Source organism: Gouania willdenowi, chromosome 3 (assembly GCF_900634775.1).
Source record: "Gouania willdenowi chromosome 3, fGouWil2.1, whole genome shotgun sequence".
NCBI classification, from domain to species: Eukaryota; Metazoa; Chordata; class Actinopteri; order Blenniiformes; family Gobiesocidae; genus Gouania; species Gouania willdenowi.
Window position 1 is genome coordinate 32878649 of NC_041046.1, and position 19147 is coordinate 32897795.

The window sequence follows — 19147 nt, forward strand, 5'->3', positions numbered from 1 at the left end:
TGAATTTTAACGAAATTTTCACAAAATGTTGATAATAGGTCAAGGAACAGCTGATTAAATTTCGGTGATGTTCTGGATACCAAAAGAAAATAAATGGCTATATATCTATTCATGTTCCCATCCACACTGTGGAACTCCTGTTAAACATTGTTTTAGAACACTGATGATGTCATCTTCAGTGATATCATCAGTGTACGATCGTGTACACAAACAAACTGACCAACATACTTTCGAACACCATTTTTGTTTTGGAACTGTGTCTCCGTGGAGACGTACGCATCCGATCGGCCGTTTTCGAAAGGTCTGCGCTAAACAAGCGCAGGTTCAGTTTTAATATTTGTTCTTTTTGTGTGTACTCGGGCTGTCCCGATACAACCTTTTCACTTCCGATACGATACCTATATTGCAGCTTTACGTATTGGCCGATGCCGGTATCGACCCGATACAATGTCAGCACAAATCATACATACTTTTATTAATTATTTTGTAGTGTGGAATGTTACAAAAGGCTTGATCAAGTGATGTTACTCAAACAGAGAACAATAGTCAGCAACAGTAGGTATGAGAAAAACTGACCCATTTATTATTAACCAATTGGTTACATACATTTTAACCCTCAACATAATATCTACAGTATTCTACAATTTAATAAATATAATACATATTGGAGATTTTAGATGCAATCCGATAAAATGCGATATTAGTTTTCTGGCTGATATCGGATCAATATCTAATATCAATATTGGATAGGGACACCTCTAGTGTCTACATTGTTCTATGTCACTTGCTTTGGCAATGCAAACTTGTGTGTGTGTGAGAGACCTTTTCCCTTTTTTTAACACCCATAACCTAATTGTACATTTTTTTTTACATATAGTGAAACACTATTTTTGTTTTTATTCTATTTTATTGTTGTGAACAAGACAAATGTTGCTATTCTTACTATTTATTCTGTTTGTGTGTACATTGTTGTGTCACACTTGCTTTGACAACGCAAACGTGTTCAGAGAGAGAGATAAAGTATCAGTATTGGTTCCACCCCAGACGTGTTATGACCAGAAATGATAAAAACTATAGAAATAAATCTATTGAGCCATTAAATAAAGAAATTAAAATAGATTTTTGAAATTGTCTTTGTGGTCGCCAGAAATTCTTGATATCAGAATGGGGTTACAATCCAAAAAAGGTCAGGGATCACTGCACTAAATATTGTTTCTTTTCACTTATTTACAAAATGAGATTCTTTAAAATGTGTGTTATCACGAGTTCATTGCATCATTATGCTCTATAGTTGTTTTTAAAGTTTTCTAAGCCAAATGTTGTAGTTGGACTAAGGGGGTACTTGGATTCAGAAATAAGAGAAAGGTGGTACTTCAGCCAAAAAAGTTGAAAGTGTCTAATTGTACAGACAACCCCCGGTGCTATTGGTATGGTTACCAATGGTAACGATAACCCTAACCCTAAGTAACCCTTAGGGTTAGGGTTAGGTTATTATAACCCAATATTGCAAGTTCGCAAAATTTTTTTAGGGTTCGGGCAAAGTTTAGTCTTACTCACACGACCTAAATTGGCCAATGACTGACCTATCACATGACCTAAACTGGCCAAATAGGGGCGCTGCGTACGGATAGAATGTCGGTATATTGATATGGCAATCATACGGATAGCCATTGCCAAAAAAGTTTGAGAACCACTGGATTAGAACATTTGATATCGGCGATATCAACCATAGTTGAGCTTTACGTACGCACACATTTGGAGAACATGTATTCAATTTAGGTTTACTAGTACACCACGAGTAGATTTTACAAGTAAAGGAAAAAGTGTCACTAGTAAGACTTTTATGCTAATAAGGGGCAGGCAAATGCAAGCTGGCCATTGGTGTATGAAAATATTACAACCAATCAGGGTGCTGGATTTGGTTATGAAAGCTTTGAAATTTTACTAGTAACGTATTTTAAGTCACTCTACTCGTAACACAAAATTGTTTACGAGTTGATGATTTTGATTTAAATAAAGTCTTCTCGCACACTAGTGCGACAAAAACATCTAAAATATCTCTCACTAGTAGTACAAGTAGGAGAATTTTAGTCTACTAGTAGTACGAATAAAGCCAAAGTAATCACTAGTAGTAGGGGTACGGGTACCCCCAGGGGTACGCAAATTATCATAGGGGGTACGTGAATAAAAATTGAAAACACTGACAACATGGGAAACTAGAAAATAGAGCAGTTAACGCTAATGTCAGGTTATGGCTATTGCTAACTAATGCTAGATTACTGCTTATTTTAGGTTGATGGAAATGCTAGGTTAATGCTATTCCTGGGCTAATGATAATGTTAGGTTAAAGCTAATTCTAAGTCAATATTAATGCTAGGATAATGCTAGGTTAATGTTATTGCTATGCTAATATTAATGATGACGCTAGGTTATTGCTAGGCTAATGCTAGTTAACATTAATGCTAGCTTATGCTAAGCTAATGCAGTGTGACACGGTCCAGCATCCGCATGCTTATTTGTGTTTTCTTCAGGAAATACAAATATTCTAGTTATTATTATTATACATTATTCCTCATTAGGATAGGTAAAATTCATGTTTATGACATTACATCATTATGTTTTTTAAGTTTGCAGGAGTAGGGGGTCCATGGCTTCAGGTTAATTGTCTGAAGGGGAATGGGACTTTAAAAAGTTTGGGAACCACTGTACTAGTAGATCTAATGCAAATGAAGTAGGAGGGAGTAGAGCATAATCCAGCTCCCTGATTGGTTGGAATACTTTCGAAAACCAATGTCTAGCATAAATTTTCTTTCCCCGCCCCCTTATTAGCATTTAATGCCTACTAGTGACACTTTTTGCTTCACTACTAGTCAAGTCTACTCGCGCAATTGTATATCAAAATTGAGTACATGTACTATAAAATTGAGCACTAGTAGAGCGTAATAATTTGACATGTCTGATATCAAACATATGCTCAAATGGCTTTCCATAGGCTTTACTAGTATTACTAGTGAGATCTGAGTGTACTCATAGTATTAGTAAACAACATTTTTGTTCGACTAGTAAAGATTGTTTGGTTAACGTGTGTGTGAGTAGACCTGACTAGTAAAGCACAACCCACAACTTTGAGGTACTAGTAGTTGTATAATAAAGCTTTGAGTTTTGACTCATAATGTATTTTAAAAGATACATTTGAAACAAAGACTTAAAGACTTTTACTAGTAAAAACTGAGAGCTTTGCCAGTACTGCTAATAACACAAAATCTTCTACTGTGATTATTTTTTTTTAAACTCGTAAAGTGTACTCAGGCACTAGTACACTTTGTACATGTAATGTACAAAATTTGAAGAATAGTCCAGCTTAACTACAATTGATATCACTGATATTGAATGTATGCTCTCATGGTTTGCCTTAGTGCTGTGTCATCTTGTACCAAGATAGTTGCTAAATTTGAACTTAACTTCCTGTAAAAAAAAAATGCTTGGTAATTGTGATCTTGGAAACTGAAGTTCAAGTTACTACCTCAACCTCAAACAACGTTTTCATTCTTTTAGACAGAGCACAATATAATTAGCTAATAGTATCTAATACATTCTGATTTAGTTTCAGTCATGGTCTTTTAATCCAAATTTAGTGATCAGGACTTTTTCAGTTAAGGTATAGTTTATGCATACAAAAAACAAAACATTAAATTACTATTTATCGACCAGTTATTGGATGGTATTAATGTTTGTAAATACACACAGACAGACCACATGTTCACATGACTTCTGATTGGACTAGTCCCATATATTTTGACATAGTTTTTGTTCAGATGTATATATATATATTTAATTAATCAGTTGATGCCACTCTAAAAAAAAAAAATGTAGTTGAAGAAAGTTAATGCTGCTTGGAATACTGTTTATTTGAAAGGGGGACCATGATGGTGTGGAACAACAGTGATGGTGATTTCCTAGAAGTATCTTGGAGAGCTCCTCCTTCCACTGACTTACCTTCCTCTTTCCAATGCTTCTGGTGCCACGTCTTTACTTCTTCAGGTAAGTGATTCACACCTACCTCATTGTCATGTGATGCAAAGGGAAATTTAAATCATCAGACCAGGTGCTCCTTTTTTGTTTGCTGAGTTTGAATCCTGGTACATTGTCTTATGTCTTATACACAGCAAAAACTACTTTTCTGCAATTAAATCAGACCCTATCCAGCGCCAGGTTGTCAGGTAATAATTATTGAATACATTATATACCACAGCGTCTTTATGTCGAAGGAAATGCTCTATTAAATAACAGACTTGCATAATCAAAGGATGTAGGTCAGGAGCTAACAACAGTGTGGCAAGAGACACCTAATGAGAAAAATAGTGTGCTTCCAAAAATATTGTGACAATGAATAATACTTCTCACACAAGTGCCATTTCTGAACAAACCTATGAGGCAAAAGCTAAGACTCCGTTTGGTACAAAGGCCTCAACGATTGGCTACAAACCAAACCAAACTGACCAAAAAAGATGATTACACATAAGACCCATATTTAAAGATCCAGTAAATACACCCTGATAATGAATTGAAATTATAGAGCGCCTTTATATTATGTTTAAAGCAAAAGCAAAGCCCTAGAAATGAAGTTTCAAAATTAAACAAAAAATGTAAAATAATTAACAGACACAAAGTGATGTGAGTAGCAGAAATCTAGATACATTTTAAAAAGTACCATACAATAGGAAATTATGCAAAAGAGACATTCTGAAAAAATGCAAGGGCAAGTGAAAGCACCCTTAAATGACTGTATTGAAATAAAAATGACCACACAAATATGCTACAATTCCAAAATCAACAACCTGCGACCACACGCAAAAACCAGCGCACTCGAAGAGCGTAAACCTCCGCAAAGTGCCAAATATCCTCTTTGAATGAGCAGGATCACTGATCCAGATAACTGGCAATATCTGACAACTCTTTAAATGCTATCCCCAATAATAACACGGTAGGTCCCATTATATAGGCACCCCCATTTAAACAAACAAAACCAACCTGACTGAGTCCAATTTCATAAATATCGGTCAATTACAAGCCTAGTATTTTTTTTTTTTTTTTTTTAATTTTGCCAATGAGATTTTTTTTTTTACATTTTGAGACTGATTCAAATCCCTTCCAAAATGTGATGGAATCTTCCGTGGTTTAAGGTTCTATCTTTGATTAAAATATTTTTCAAAATCTGTTAAGTCGTTTGACGTAATCCTGCTAACAAACAAATGAACCCTTGTGAAAATATTATATCCTTGGCAGAAGTAATGACCTTTTAAGCACACAATGGAGCACATGCAACACTGTAAAATGATTAAAGTCCCAATAAACCCAGTGAGAAATGATACAATGGTAATGATTAAGCCTTCATACAGGGACACAAAGAAGCACAAGGAGACACGTAACCTTACAGATGAATGACAATACACTGAAAACTGTGAATTCACAGTCGCTAAACAGCCTGTAAATCCTTCCACCAACACCCACACAGTGCTGTAAAGAGTCACAATGGCATCAGGGACAAACATCAGGAAGCATCAATGAGGGATTAATCTGTCCTATTGTACCCAATTAAGGCATTATACTTCATTTTTTATCTATATAGCTGTTAAAACCCCTGTTAAATTCATCATGTGTTACATTTTGAACGTGCCAATAGATGCCAAAAATAATTTGGCTTCATAGTATTTATTCAAAATGATATTGAAGTGTATGATCTGGAGTGCGCATTTGTTGCACAGAGGAAGCATGTGAGCATCCACACAACACAGCGCAGCGCAAACCACAAATCGCTTGTCGTGGGTTAGTCAGCTGACGCCTTCGTCAATTCACGAGTGTGTGCAAAACCCTCGGAGGAACGCCGAGGCAGCCTTAATGCTGCTCTTTGAGTCTCACCGGGAACCTGTTACATTCCTGCACATAGTAGTACACGTTATTCAGTTTAAAACACAAGACTCCAATGATAAGTTATCAAAACCCATGTGGGTTTCCTCATGTCCCAATAAAACTAACTTTCCCAAAATGTATTTTTTGAATACTTGCCCTTGTAAAAGAGTAAATTTTCTTTACAAATCAGATTGGCCTACATATTCAAAACCTAAGGAGTGAATACCATGAGTAGTGAAGGAACAGCTTAGTTTGTTTAACTAAAGTGCTCCTTTATCCCTTCTAATGTTGAATTTTATAAAAATCAGACTGTCATCTAAACTAAATAACCAAGGCACATTCATGTATCACATGCTTTTCAAAGGTTTATCCAAACAATAATTCTTTGATTCATTAAATATCCATTTATTCATGTTCACTTTTTGCACCCATTCATAGAATAAAAATCTGAGCTACAAAGAGACAAAGAAAAAAAAAAAAGACATAACATTGAACACTTTGGTCAAATATACCAAAAGTTGGACTGGCTCATCAGCCTGTCATCCAGTCTCTTTGTTACCAACGTGTGTTACGTCTCCCCTACGGCATACTCCATCTTCTCTCAGCGTGCGTGCTCTTTTTGACAACGGGCTTTGAACAAATCACACAACCAAACATTCAGTTTTACACAGCAAAATTTAACTCCAGACAAATCGACTAAGTTAGATAAATGATGTCAGGGTGGTATAAGGAGGGAAAACAGAAACCAGGACAAAATACAAAAAAACAAACAGGAAAGTGCTCGTTTCAGTTGTGGTCTGCATTAGCAGACTTTATAAATCACAAAAACCAAACATCAAACAATCCAGACCACTCCTCCAAGCTAAAGGTAGCACAGAGTCCGAACAGCACAACCGGGTCTAGTCGCTCTGGATTGTCCAAATGCAGCATCCAGAACTTCAGATGATGGGAAAGATGGGCACCTGAGGAGAGACAAGTGGCTGAGAGGCTGCTGTCCGCATTTGGATCGGAGGGCTAGCAGTACGCTGGCGAGAAAAGCACAGTGGTGACAGCAGTTGCCTCTCAGGCCACATAATGATACTGGTTTGGAGTCTCCTTGTCCCGTTCCATGTATTCTCTGTCTATCAGTGACTCGATGCGCTTCTTCAGGTCGCCCGGCTGTGGAGAAGAGAGAGGAGAGGCATGGTTGGTTGAGCATGAGGAGACAGAAGTAGAAAGAAAAGGGAGGGGCCTGTGATGTCTTACTTTGACAGGGAACTTGAGTTGGTTGTAGAGCTCCGACACCAGCAGATTGTGACTCAGCGTCTTCCTCATCTTCATGATACGCACCACAGCTGCATCGATCTGATACTGCCGGTCTTGAAACACACGCTCTGTGGTGCTCACCTGCTCCTCCACCTGTGTGTGTGTGTGAATGAAAAAAATAAGTAACTATTCAGCAGAAACATGATAATCCACCAGTCATGGGTTTATAACACTGCTGCTACTTAAAACGCCCCAAGGACTCTTTCACCACAAAAACGTATTAGCTTTGTAAGTAAGCTTATTGCATTCAGTTGAATTTTTTTTTTTTTAAATTAGGTTTTTCTGAATAATTTATTTTTTTGGTTTGTTTTTCAGACTAATTAAGTTTTCTGTTTTTCATGCTAATTGTTTTTCTGAATTATCGAGATACCTTTGGTGACTAATTGCTGCACGTTTCAACTCTCTACCCATTCTGGGTATTTTTAGCGGTCTCCTGATCATATCTTGAGTGATTATGTAGCGAGTCTGAATGCACTTCAAATGCATCATTTTATATCCATGGAACATGCCATATCTGTCCAACTGATCCTGGAAAAATGTTGCCATGTGACACAGATGTGAATGGACTTTCCTTCTGAACAACCTGCACTGTCCTCAGGTGCCTGCGTAAAGTCGATGGACTAATTGTAGTGCCATCAATAAGGCTTAGAGATCTGTGTCTTAAACCAAGTTGTAAGTAAATTTTTTTATCAAATTAAACAAGCCGGCCATATTTGCTCTCAAGAAATAAATGCATCTGTTTTTTCAATTGACCTATAAGCACAGGAAAAACAAAAATCTAAAATTTGACCGAAAACCCCCAAAAAAATTGCATGACAAAAAAAAATTTCTGAATTTATTTTTTTTCCCCAAGTGAATGCAATACGCTTCCGTAGCTTTGCAACCTAACAGATATTTACTTCTCCAATCATTGTTTTTAAGGAAATGTTCCTTCAATGTGTCTGCTGCTTGCACATAGCCTACCTGGTAGTTTAATGAGCCATTGTTAGAGGTAAAATATCTCAGGAGAAATTGAGATTGAAGGCCACTCAATAAAAAACAAATCCATTTTGTGGAATTATTAAGTGAAAGAAAATTGAAGCTGGAAAGAAGAATGAAATGTACTTGTGTCTCTTTTACCGTTTCTTTCATTTGAATCTGATTGATCTTGATGCGAAACAGTTTGTGTTTGAAGTCATTGTTGAAATTGAAGCGGTCTCCATCCTCCACATCTTTCCCTCGAGGGTTCTTGTTGAGGACGCGTGCCTTTCCACACGCAAGTGACTGCAGTGTCCTCTTCAGCTCTCCTTCCTCTGTGTGCATACCAAGTAAAAAAAACAGTGATGTACACTGTATCCAGTGTGTAAACTGTATTTAGAGTGCCTTACCAATGCCCGTGGCCGTCCGAATCTCCTCCATGCTGAAGTCCTCACCCTCGTTAAACATTAGGACCACCAACGTCTGGAAGAGCGAAACCTGAAGCTCCTTCTTACCCTGTAGGACAAATCAGTCACTGTCCATACAGTCCAGATCTTTGTCCATCTGTTCTGTTCATTTGGAGAGTCATAGAAAGTCTCTACCTCTTTAAACTCGGCCTTCAGTACAGCATGGCCCAGTGTGGGCTGCCACTGCAGCTTCCTCCCACTGTGCTTACCCAGGTAGAACAGCTTAAACACCTCCTGCAGCTTCACCATCTACAACAAGAACACATGCTCAAAATCAGTGGTTCTCAACCTTTTCAGCCCGCGACCTCCAAAATAAAGGAGCCAGAGACCGGGGACCCCCACTGAAAAGTCAGCAAAATGATGGTCTATTGTTCTAGTTTATTGATCTTAATAATGTCCACTGTTATACACAAAGTTTATTATTATTTGCACCATTGTATATGGTCATCTTAAAGATGTAAATCCCTGTTTTAATCAGAAATAAAATGGGTTAAGTAACCACAAATGGTGGAAAAGGTGGTGAAATAGGATTTTAAAAACCACAGAAATTGGTTGAAAGTTGCAAATTTGGGTGGCCAAAAATGGACAGAAAGTGGTAAACATGAGTTCAAAGTGTCAATATTGGCTTAAATGTAGCAGAAAAAAGTAGGGACAATTAGTGAATTGTGAATTTGGTTAAATTGGCAAAAATAAGCATTAACTATGGTGAAAAGAGGCTAAAAGTGATGATAATGGGTCAACATGTGACACTAGGTGGTAAAAGTGGAAGAAGAAAAAGAAATTGAATGAAGAAGTGGCAGGAATGGGAGTAATGTCGCAAACATTACTTAAAAGGAGCAAAAATATGGCAAGAAAAAGTGATGAAAATAGATTATAATATGGCAAGTTTGGTGTAGTTGCAGCAAAAGGGTAAAAATAAGCAAAAAAGGGCACAAATTGTCTAGAAAATATTCTTAGTATCTTGAAGGGGCAACCTTTTCCCAGTGCCTCCTCTTAATAACCAATGATTATCATTAATATATTCACATTATTGATCTAAAGAACATCCTCTAATTGTACCAACATCTTATGTGAAAGACTTGGTTACAAATGCCACCCAAAGAAGAATCCATACCTCTGATGGCAGGTGGACCTCCATAGGTGTGTATGAAGGCCAGTAGCCCATTGTCAGTATGTTGACGGTAAGCTCTATGTTGCTTGGCTCGCTCTGGTTCTGCATGTACTGAGTGTAAATAACAGTTATTTCACATCTGGTCCACCAATAATGTAAACATGGCAGCATAGTTTCCTTTAGATAGAGCCTCTGAGTACCTGCTTGTACTGGATCATGATGTCTTTTGATAGTTCCATGTCCTTAAACATTCCCTCTAGCTTACTGGTAAATGCTGCTCCACATTCTGCAGGAAGTCAGAACCACAGAAAGCTCACATGACTTTTTTTTATCATTGTCCACAACAAACTATTGGACTTCAGTACCTGCATTAGCTTTGTGCACATAAACTAATACAGACATTAGTGTTAGTAAAGAGCTGCAATGTGCACCAGAGCTTATTAGTTCATAGGCTTGACATTGTCTAATCTTTAGCGGGAATCCCAGTTATTATGTGAACACAAATAAGATGCTGTCACACACTAACGACAGTGGCACAATGACTTAATTCAAAAGGACAAAAGTCTCCCAAAAAAAAAAGGGTTTGGCTAAATATTTCTTTGTTAGAATTGAAATGTTTTAAAGCAGCAGCTGATTTAAAGGACATGGAAACGTGTTTTTTTTTTTTTTTTTACTGTAAATCTCAAACTCCTTGAATCTTTATTCTTATTCTTTTTGTAGGCTTATTAACTGGAAAAACAGTTTTTGGGGAACTTGGACAGATAAACTTGTGTTACAAAATTAGGCTATTCCTCATTACAATCATTGGAAGAACTCAATTACGTTTTTATTGAAGTTCTTTGTTTATATTTTTTCAAGTAGGCAATCGTTTCCCTTGTTGCATGGTAATAAAATGTAAATCGTTAATTTAATTCCAATAACAATACTTTTTATCAACACATTCCAATCGTTAGAATCCAGAGATAGACCAGAGTGAGTTAATGCCCCATTCTCTAAAAATAATTCCAGTATTTTTGCTTAAATACAGACCATTTGTGGTTGTAACATTTAAAACCAAGTCATTTTATTGCTCCTGACCATATGTAATTGTTTAATATTCACCATGTTTGAGTTTAGAGAGCATGGACTTCTCAGCATCAACAGACGCACTCTTGCCCACGAGCAGCCGCTTAGCCAAGTCTTTCTTATAAAAGGCTTCAAAAACATCTTTTCCTGCAAAAACAAAAACATCGAAATGCTAAACCAGACTCAAAGAAATTGATGACTTTAAGAGAAAAGCAGACCAAGAAATGCCTTCATTAGAGAAGCAGGCAGAACAAAACGTGACTGACCATGTATGAAGCGAAAGATGATCATGATCTTGTCCAGGATCCTTTCCAGCTCTTCCTCTGTGGCTTCCTTGTTTCCTGCTCTTAGCTTAGAATCCACATATTTAGCTGAATGGGAAGCAGAAACAAAGAAAACTGGTATTCTAAGCTGGATTCAAAGGAAGACAAGTAAACATGCCATGTGAGATTGTGACTATTGCTAAAACGCACCGATGAGTTCAGCAGGTTTGTTGGGTCTCTTGTTGATAAAAGTTTCAAAGGCCTCTTTCATGGCATTGATGAAACTCTCATTTCGTGCAAAGCAGCTCTGCACCACGTTGTCCATTTTGTCCTTAAAATCTAGCAACTCTTGTACCATGTCTTTGTCTTTCTCAGGGGTGCAGACAATCTCTCCACCAAATGACTGCAAACAATGTGTTAGAGGAACGACAAAGAGAGCGTGTGTGTGTCTCAGTCCTGATTGATTCACTTGTCATTTCAGCAACAACTCTTCAGGCAGTTTACCTTGATGTAATCTCTCCAGAACTGCAACAGCGTAGGAAGTCCTCCTTTGACTTTGCTGAAGAGCTGGTAGAGGAGGGCCAACTCAGTCACACGGTACTCATCAAGCAGAGTGCTCAGACCTGCAAGTCACATTTATTCTCAGAAGTCGAAAAAGGATAACCTTGCTTGTTTTCTTTAACTCAAAGATCAGATTGTACATTGGCTGCCTCAGATGTTTAATCAACACTAAACACTATAATCCAAGAAAGCCCAAACACTCACCCTTTTGAAGCATGGCTGTCAAGTGTTCTCCTAGCAGTTGCTTCTCCACACAACAGATGAGTGGTTTTCTGTCAAACAAAGAGGGAAACTAAACTGACAACCCAGTGAATGTTTTCTGGGAGCACATTCAATACACAAATGCCTTCATTCCTCATTAGATTTGTTGCTTTTTGTGAATACAAAAGTTAAAATTTGGACAACCCTCTGATTATTCCAGCTGACCATGTTTATACATATTTTGAATATATATATATATTTTTTACATTACTTAAATTGGGAAAAAAGCAGAAGATGCAAATAGAAATGTATTGGTCATTGATTTGACATGAGTTAGGTAACCATGCCATCACTGAACTGCTTCAACTTGTTTAACAGCATTTTTAAGTTTACTTTCAGCTTCACATTCAAACAGCATAAAATTATTATACATGAACTCAAAGTCAAACTGTATTAACTTCACTAACTATTTTGGAACAAAATTTGCTAAAAAAAAATTAAAATAAAATTTGAAGGAAAACATGGAAAGACATGCCTTTTCTTGTCTGCTGTAATTAACAGTATCAGAAATATTTGATTTATACATGATTTGTAGTCAGAAATTGTCAAAAAGCTCAAATAAAAACATTTTAAAAAATGCAATTATGATGCTTAAATAAGGCTCCCATTTTTCCGTAATTGTGGAAAACAAAGACATTACAGAATTCACTTCCTGAAACAGAAATGGCAATATTGTTTTTTTAATTTATTTAAACAAAGTTAAGCTGTAATTGCAATATCACATGGACTTTAACCTCACCTATATGTTTTGGGAATATATCACACATTTCCAGGATAATTTTCGGAGTAAATGGGTGGCTGAATGTCTAGCAAAAACTGATGGACGACAAATCTTGCACGAGATTTTGTGCTATGGAATCTTGTGTTTTTGGCAGACTGCAGCATAGAAATATGAAATCAATAACTATTAACTCGATTAACAGTATTAACTACGTTTGGCAAGATTATGGGAAGTTTATTAGCCAGTAGTGACATAATTAGGGAAACCCAATAAAACAAAAATGAGTAAACTAACGCAGAACTTACACTAAAATGTAGGGATCTAACTCCCGATACGATTCTCTCACGATTCATTTTACAAAATGGGACTGTAGACAAATGATGATTGAAAAATATTCTGCTACTGTACTATTTTCCTTTTTATTTTTCATTGTCAAAAGAATCCCTTGATAAACTATTCAAAACAATGCAACTTAACTAAAAATAAATCTCGAATGAAATAAAGGAATAATACAAATATTAATTTAAATTCTGGTTCTATAGTAAACAATGCAAAACTGCATAATAGTTCTTTTTCTTTTTAAAAGTGCAACTGAAAAGGTATTTTGTGCCTTAATTGGAATTAAAAAAAAAACAAAAAAAAAGTCATTGCACTGTATTTACATCAGATATTTGTTTGGACCAGCAGAGGGCACTGGTAACCCAGTGGTCGGTTGCCATGCAGATATTATAGCAGTGAAGAAGAGATGCTCTGCTAGCAGACAGAGCTAATAGAAAAACGTTACTTTTACAGATATTCACGTAATATTACAGATTCTTTCGGTGCTAAAGGGGTAAGGAATCATTTATGAACATATTTAAAAGTAGAAGGCGGCCAGAAAGAAAGTAGTAGCAGATTCCGCTTGCCGCCTCAGCATTTGGACAAGAGAAGGATAAATATATAGCGCCCTCTGCTGTTAAAAGTACTGCGATTCAATTTTCAGAAAATCGATATCAACCGTGATACCTATGAATCGATTTTTAACTGCCTTACGATTAATCGTTACATACCTACTAAAATGGGTAAACGGAATTGGGCAAATTTAATCATGGAAAAATCAAAAGCATAATTGTTGTTTTCTTAACAGTAAAACTGTGATTAATAATCATTTAAATACATAAAGGTAATTCCATTCTTACTGCGTGCTCTGGTCGAGGTAGCTCACAATACGATCATTCTCCTCCTCCAACCGACGAGCCACATGGTGCAGGTACTCTGGTACCTGAACACAAACACACATTCAGTCCACCTGGGCACAAAGACGCTGATGTGTGTCAGAAATGTATTGATAGACACTTACGTCTCTATCCTGCATCAGCCGCTGTCCTTCTGCTGCATAGAGGCGATTGGTCTCACACAAAAACCTCTCCTCAAAGGAGTCTTTGTAAACCTGGACAAAGGTGTAATATTAGAAACCATATTTCTCATGTGTTGATCAGTGGAGTCCAGTTAGATACCTGCAGATCAGACAGCATGCCCAACAGGCTTCGAAGGAGGCTGCGATCAATTGTCTCTCCGTTTCTCTCCAGTTCGATCTGCTCCAGGAGGCCTTCCACGGTTCGCTTCTGAACGCCGCTGTCGCTCACAATGTGAGTGCGAAACAGTTCCAGCCCTGTGTCCCTGCGGGAAATTTGCTGAATCAGCACCGTGACAAACGTCCTAACAAGCAGGTAAACTTGAATCTAGTGTCACTTATTTACCAGATAGAGGGAAGCAAGGAGTTCTGGAGCACGTACGTGCGATCCAGAAAGAGAAAGATGCTTCGGATCATTATCTTAAAAAACAAAGAACAAAAAAACCCCTTCAATATTAGACGTACAGACCAATAAACCTCTATGAAGTTCACTGACTTTGATCATGGATCAAACAATGCACTTACAGTTTGTCTACAGTGATCCTGCCAACAGCGATTCATTCGCTTCAAGAAAGAGAGGTTATCTAATGACTCTGTGGGTTTAATGTCAAGGACAAAACATCTCAATGTTTGCAGCAACTGTTTAGAAAAGTTTGAACTTTTCCACCGAACAAACTTTAGCTCTATCTAATTCCACTACAATGGTACTTTAACATAATATAGACTCAAAAGATCAAATATTAACCATTTTTCTGCATCGTTTACAACAGTTTTAAACTTTGGACTTTGTTTCAGACCGAACATGGTTATTCTTGTAAAAAAGGATATTCTCTTAACTGGTGGATCTGAGCTTGAACGTGATCCTCACAGACTTGTCGGAGCTGCTTGTACAACGTTGGGGAGACTTTATATGAGCACAGGTTCTCTACCGCCTTAGGTCCGGGAAAACCCCCCAAAAAACAAGAACACCAAAGGATGAAAACTTAAAACATGACAATATAAAGAACAACTTATAATAAACATCTATAGCATCATAACAAAAGCTATCCAAGTGTTGATGTTGACATCAAATAATGTTACTTACCAATATTGTGCCTGTAATAAGTGTCCATGGTAGGGCTGGGCGGTATACCGGTTCATAACAAATACTGGTATATATTTTCGTTATGATATAACTTTTTATTATACCGGTTTATTTGATTACACAATTTTCGGAACGCTACCCTGTAAATCATACATGTAAATGGATGAAAGACACAATTGAAAGCTCTGAAGCTGCATGTGAGCATGTGCCTGCGTGCGCATGCCTCTGCTACAGGAGAACAACACACACTGATGCACGATTAGCTTAGCATGTCGGCAGTAATACACAAAAATAGAGCAAAGTATTGCAATTTGTAATTCCTATAATGCGAAACTAAGTCCTGGTGGAGCTGCAAGCTCTTATTCACCATAAGAAACCACTGAGTATGCAGCATTTAAAGCTAGAAATCAAGCTAACGTTAAATCTAAGCTAGAATGGCAAAGAGCCATTGGGCTGCTGTTGCAAACTTGTATTACTACTAGTGTGGAATTATTCTACAATATTCATTCATCATGACAGTAAAATAGACCATCCTAAGTCAATATACTGCAGTAGATTATGCATGGAAAAAAAAAATACCGTGATGCCCATTTTAGGTCATACAGCCCAGCCCTCGTCCATGTGTATGATGTCAAAATAGCTGAGTGATTAGTTCCTAAAGTTCAAACAGTAGCAGATTGTTGTGGTTCTGTTCTGGTTAATTTTGCTTATAAATTATATCCAAAGACACCATACCTGGTAGAGCTCCTCCAGGTTGTACTTAATGGAAGTGCTGTTCTGAATGGCTCCCACTGCATCTCGCAGCTTCAGCCACGTGTCCTCTGTGTAATTCTCTGCTAGTTTTGGCCTGTCTGATATACACACAAAAAAAGCACCAAAGTAATGGGAGAAAAAATGAAATGACCAGACAACAACCAGATTAAACTTAATGCAAATGCACCATGCCAAAACAGCATTGAATGGAGGTTATTTTCTCAGTTTGAGTTCATAAATGTACCTATACTCAGAGCCTTGGAATTTATTTGTATTTTTAATTGAATTCATTGGTGATATTTATTGTATTTTTTTAAGGAATAGTCTGTTTTATACAGATGCCTTTTCTTCTCTTCCTTTTCATATTTATACATGAGATGTTTATTCTAGGAAGTGTATCCAAGTACGTAATATGTATCTATATACCAGCAGTCTATCTGTACGATAGACTACATTTCCGGACCTTTTCTACATAAGCGTAATGTGCCTGTTATCACTGTGTCAAGATGGCCAAGTCTCAGGCGCCTGACTCAAGGATTCTTCCTTTCGCTGCCATGGGTTTGAATCCCACTTTTGACATATATTTTTTCATTTTAACATTTAACACAGTAAATTCCACCTTTAAAAATACATATACTAAAAAAAATATACATTTAGGATATTTCCTGGGTTAGGGCTGAAATAAAAGGGTTAGCGGGGTAGCTAAAAATAAATATGACCTAAAATAAATCTGACTGAACTTTAAGTCACGTGGTGCATCTATCACGTGACCTAAACTGGCCAAATGAGGGGCGCTGCTTACAGATAGACTGCCAATCAACTGGCACGTTTTACGTACTGATAGCCACTAACTTAAATGTATGCAAGGTGAACTGTGGCACGATTTATTACCAAAGATAAACATGGGTGGTGTGAAAGTAACTAGTGACTTTTACTTTGAGTACTATTTAATTGAGCTACTTTTTACTTGTACTCGAGTATTTTATGCATGACTTATTTGTACTTGAGTACAATAAAAAAAAAAAGAGACAGTACTTCTACTCGAGTAGGATATATTGGTATTCTTTTACATCTCTGGAATTAAACCAGTGACAAAACATGAGCTGGCAGGAGAAATAGTCCAAAATGTGTCTCTCAAATTGAGTGAAAGGAAAGAAAGAACAAGAAGTATCCTCAAAATAACATCAAAATAGAGTAAATATACAGGAAAACACTACTTAAATAAATGCATTTAGTTACTGACCACTGGTTATAACTACAGGGTATTAGTCATTTTTCTTTTGGTGACAACGTATGATGGTCTAAATCTGTTTAAAACAAACACTATTATAGTGTAATGTAGGCTTTCTCATAGAGATACTGACGTGTGAGCGCTCACACAGACACTGATCAGTGAAGTATGAAGTGCAGTGGAAGTGGAAGGAAACTTCACAACATGGTTCCAGTAGTAGTAGTGTAATGATGACGATGTGTCCACAGTGGCCAATGTGGTTACCTTTAAAGTTTTTGATCACTAGTTTTTTGGAGGCACCAGTTTTTCCCGAAGCCACCGCGGACGTCCTGGCCATCCCGTTCGCTCCGTGCTCGGTTCCGACAGTGAAGCAGGCCCTCTTGTCCTGTCGGATGTCTTCGGCCATCATTATCAGATTAGCGCTTTGGCTTCAGATGGAAGAACGCGCAGCAGCCTTTACGAGTAACGTATTGTTACAATGTTCACAGTTCATTTAAAATGCACTCATTCACACATGTTGACTCACACAGAGTGACCCAACAACAGGGACGTGAGTAAACAAACAGCAAGCTAACAGTGTGTTCTCTCAGGCGGCAGCACTCGTTAGCCTCCGCTCTGCTCTACCCCAACTTTAACGTCTCAGCTCCGCCCGATAATTCATGTCAGTGTCGGCCACGTGTAGACTGAACACAGTCAGCAGCAGCTCTGCACGACACAGGACATACATATAAAAACGGCATGATTAACGTTTACTGAGCCGCATCGGAGGCGGATTCCTTTAGCATTAATGCTAGCTTAAACAACAAAATGGCTTTTCTTGAACTGTTCTGGAAGACAGGTGCATCCTGGGTGATAGAAGGTGCGTTCACAAACAGCCGGGAAATTACACATTCGTAAAAATAAATAAAACAACTTAAACAAAAAACCTAAAATCTGAAAATGAATGCACAGTTGCACACCCTATGGAAGCCCGTTCCAGACACAAAAAAATAAACATAAAAATCATTATGTCGAGTCATAATTATGTGTTAGTAAACTCACAATTATGACAAAGAAAATTATTTTCAATGTAAATTTGCAAAGAAACATACAAAAATGTGACGGAATCATTTTGCAATAAATACTTATTTATGTACGTATACTATTTTCTACACTATGTACCATGCATTGAATTCTAAGAACTGAATAATCAGCCAAAATGTGTTTTTTTAATGAATTATTATTCAAAGTGTATATAACAATGGTAATAGTGTCGATAGACTGCTGCAAATGCTCAGTTTGTATCTCATTATTATGACTTTCTATCTCATAATTTTGATTTTACTAACTCCTAATTATGACTTGCAATGGTGTTTTTTAAAGTAGCGTAAATATTCTCACCAGTAAAACAAACAAACAAACAAACAAAACAAAAACACACATCTTGCTAGTAAAAAAAACTAAACAAAAGTAGGAGAAGTTAAATATTAATAAAAATCTGAATTCAAAATTATGAAATACCACGTCATATATTATGAGATAAATGCGGTTGTCATTTACAAGGGTTGAAAGTCGTTAGCAATTTCGAGTTATAATATATATATATATATATATATATATATATATATAAGTTCAAAATAATTGTCAAAAAATTTAAAATTCCCTTTTTGGAAGCATTTATTCTTTATTCAGTTTTGTCTATAAAGAACTTGAATAGACATTAAATTACATCAACACATAGTTTAGTTTTGTACAGTTTAGGTTGTCTGTACACACCCTGCGATCATTGAACGCAGCCTTGTTTCACCTGCATCCAGTAGGAGTCTAATGTTAATCAGCGATGTTAAGAAGGAAAACCAACCAACAACGGATCCAGTTTAGACTATATCACCCTTCACTCGGTCGGACAATATGTCTGTTTCAGAACTAACCGGTCCGTGGGTGTTGTGGCTGCAGAGGATGGAGCTCTGAAGCTCCGGGTGTCTGCTGTTTTCGGTCTGCCGTCCTCAGCGCTCCGTCCAGCGGTAGGTACGCTGGCTAACGCCGCTGTACTCCACCGGTGGACTGACGGTGAGCTGTGTGTTGT

General features: G+C 37.2%; 2 protein-coding genes across 6 annotated transcripts in view; one reads left to right on the forward strand and one right to left on the reverse strand.

Moving 5' to 3' along the window:
* The window catches only part of tgfbrap1 (transforming growth factor, beta receptor associated protein 1), a 34560-nt gene that overhangs the window by 857 nt on the left and 14556 nt on the right, over positions 1 to 19147 (forward strand). The window contains exon 2 of one of the 5 annotated variants that reach the window (XM_028443337.1): positions 3917 to 4041. In XM_028443337.1, coding sequence (XP_028299138.1) covers positions 4010 to 4041 — 32 coding nt within the window. In that variant the 5' untranslated portion in view covers positions 3917 to 4009. Of the gene's footprint in view, positions 1 to 3916; positions 4042 to 14204; positions 14331 to 18738; positions 19132 to 19147 lie in introns of those variants that run through there. The other 4 variants (XM_028443340.1, XM_028443339.1, XM_028443341.1 and 1 more) reach the window with 4 other exon arrangements.
* Positions 6295 to 17932, reverse strand: cul4a (cullin 4A). The gene is made up of 20 exons (XM_028443342.1): positions 17347 to 17932; positions 15834 to 15949; positions 14843 to 14946; positions 14540 to 14609; positions 14361 to 14434; positions 14118 to 14280; positions 13961 to 14050; positions 13800 to 13882; positions 11844 to 11911; positions 11583 to 11701; positions 11289 to 11481; positions 11082 to 11186; positions 10852 to 10962; positions 9951 to 10036; positions 9754 to 9861; positions 8775 to 8888; positions 8583 to 8688; positions 8335 to 8507; positions 7156 to 7308; positions 6295 to 7068 (listed from the first exon to the last, which is right to left on the reverse strand). The coding sequence occupies exons 1-20, from the start codon at positions 17489 to 17491 to the stop codon at positions 6973 to 6975; spliced, it is 2277 nt and encodes a 758-aa protein (XP_028299143.1). The 5' UTR covers positions 17492 to 17932; the 3' UTR covers positions 6295 to 6972.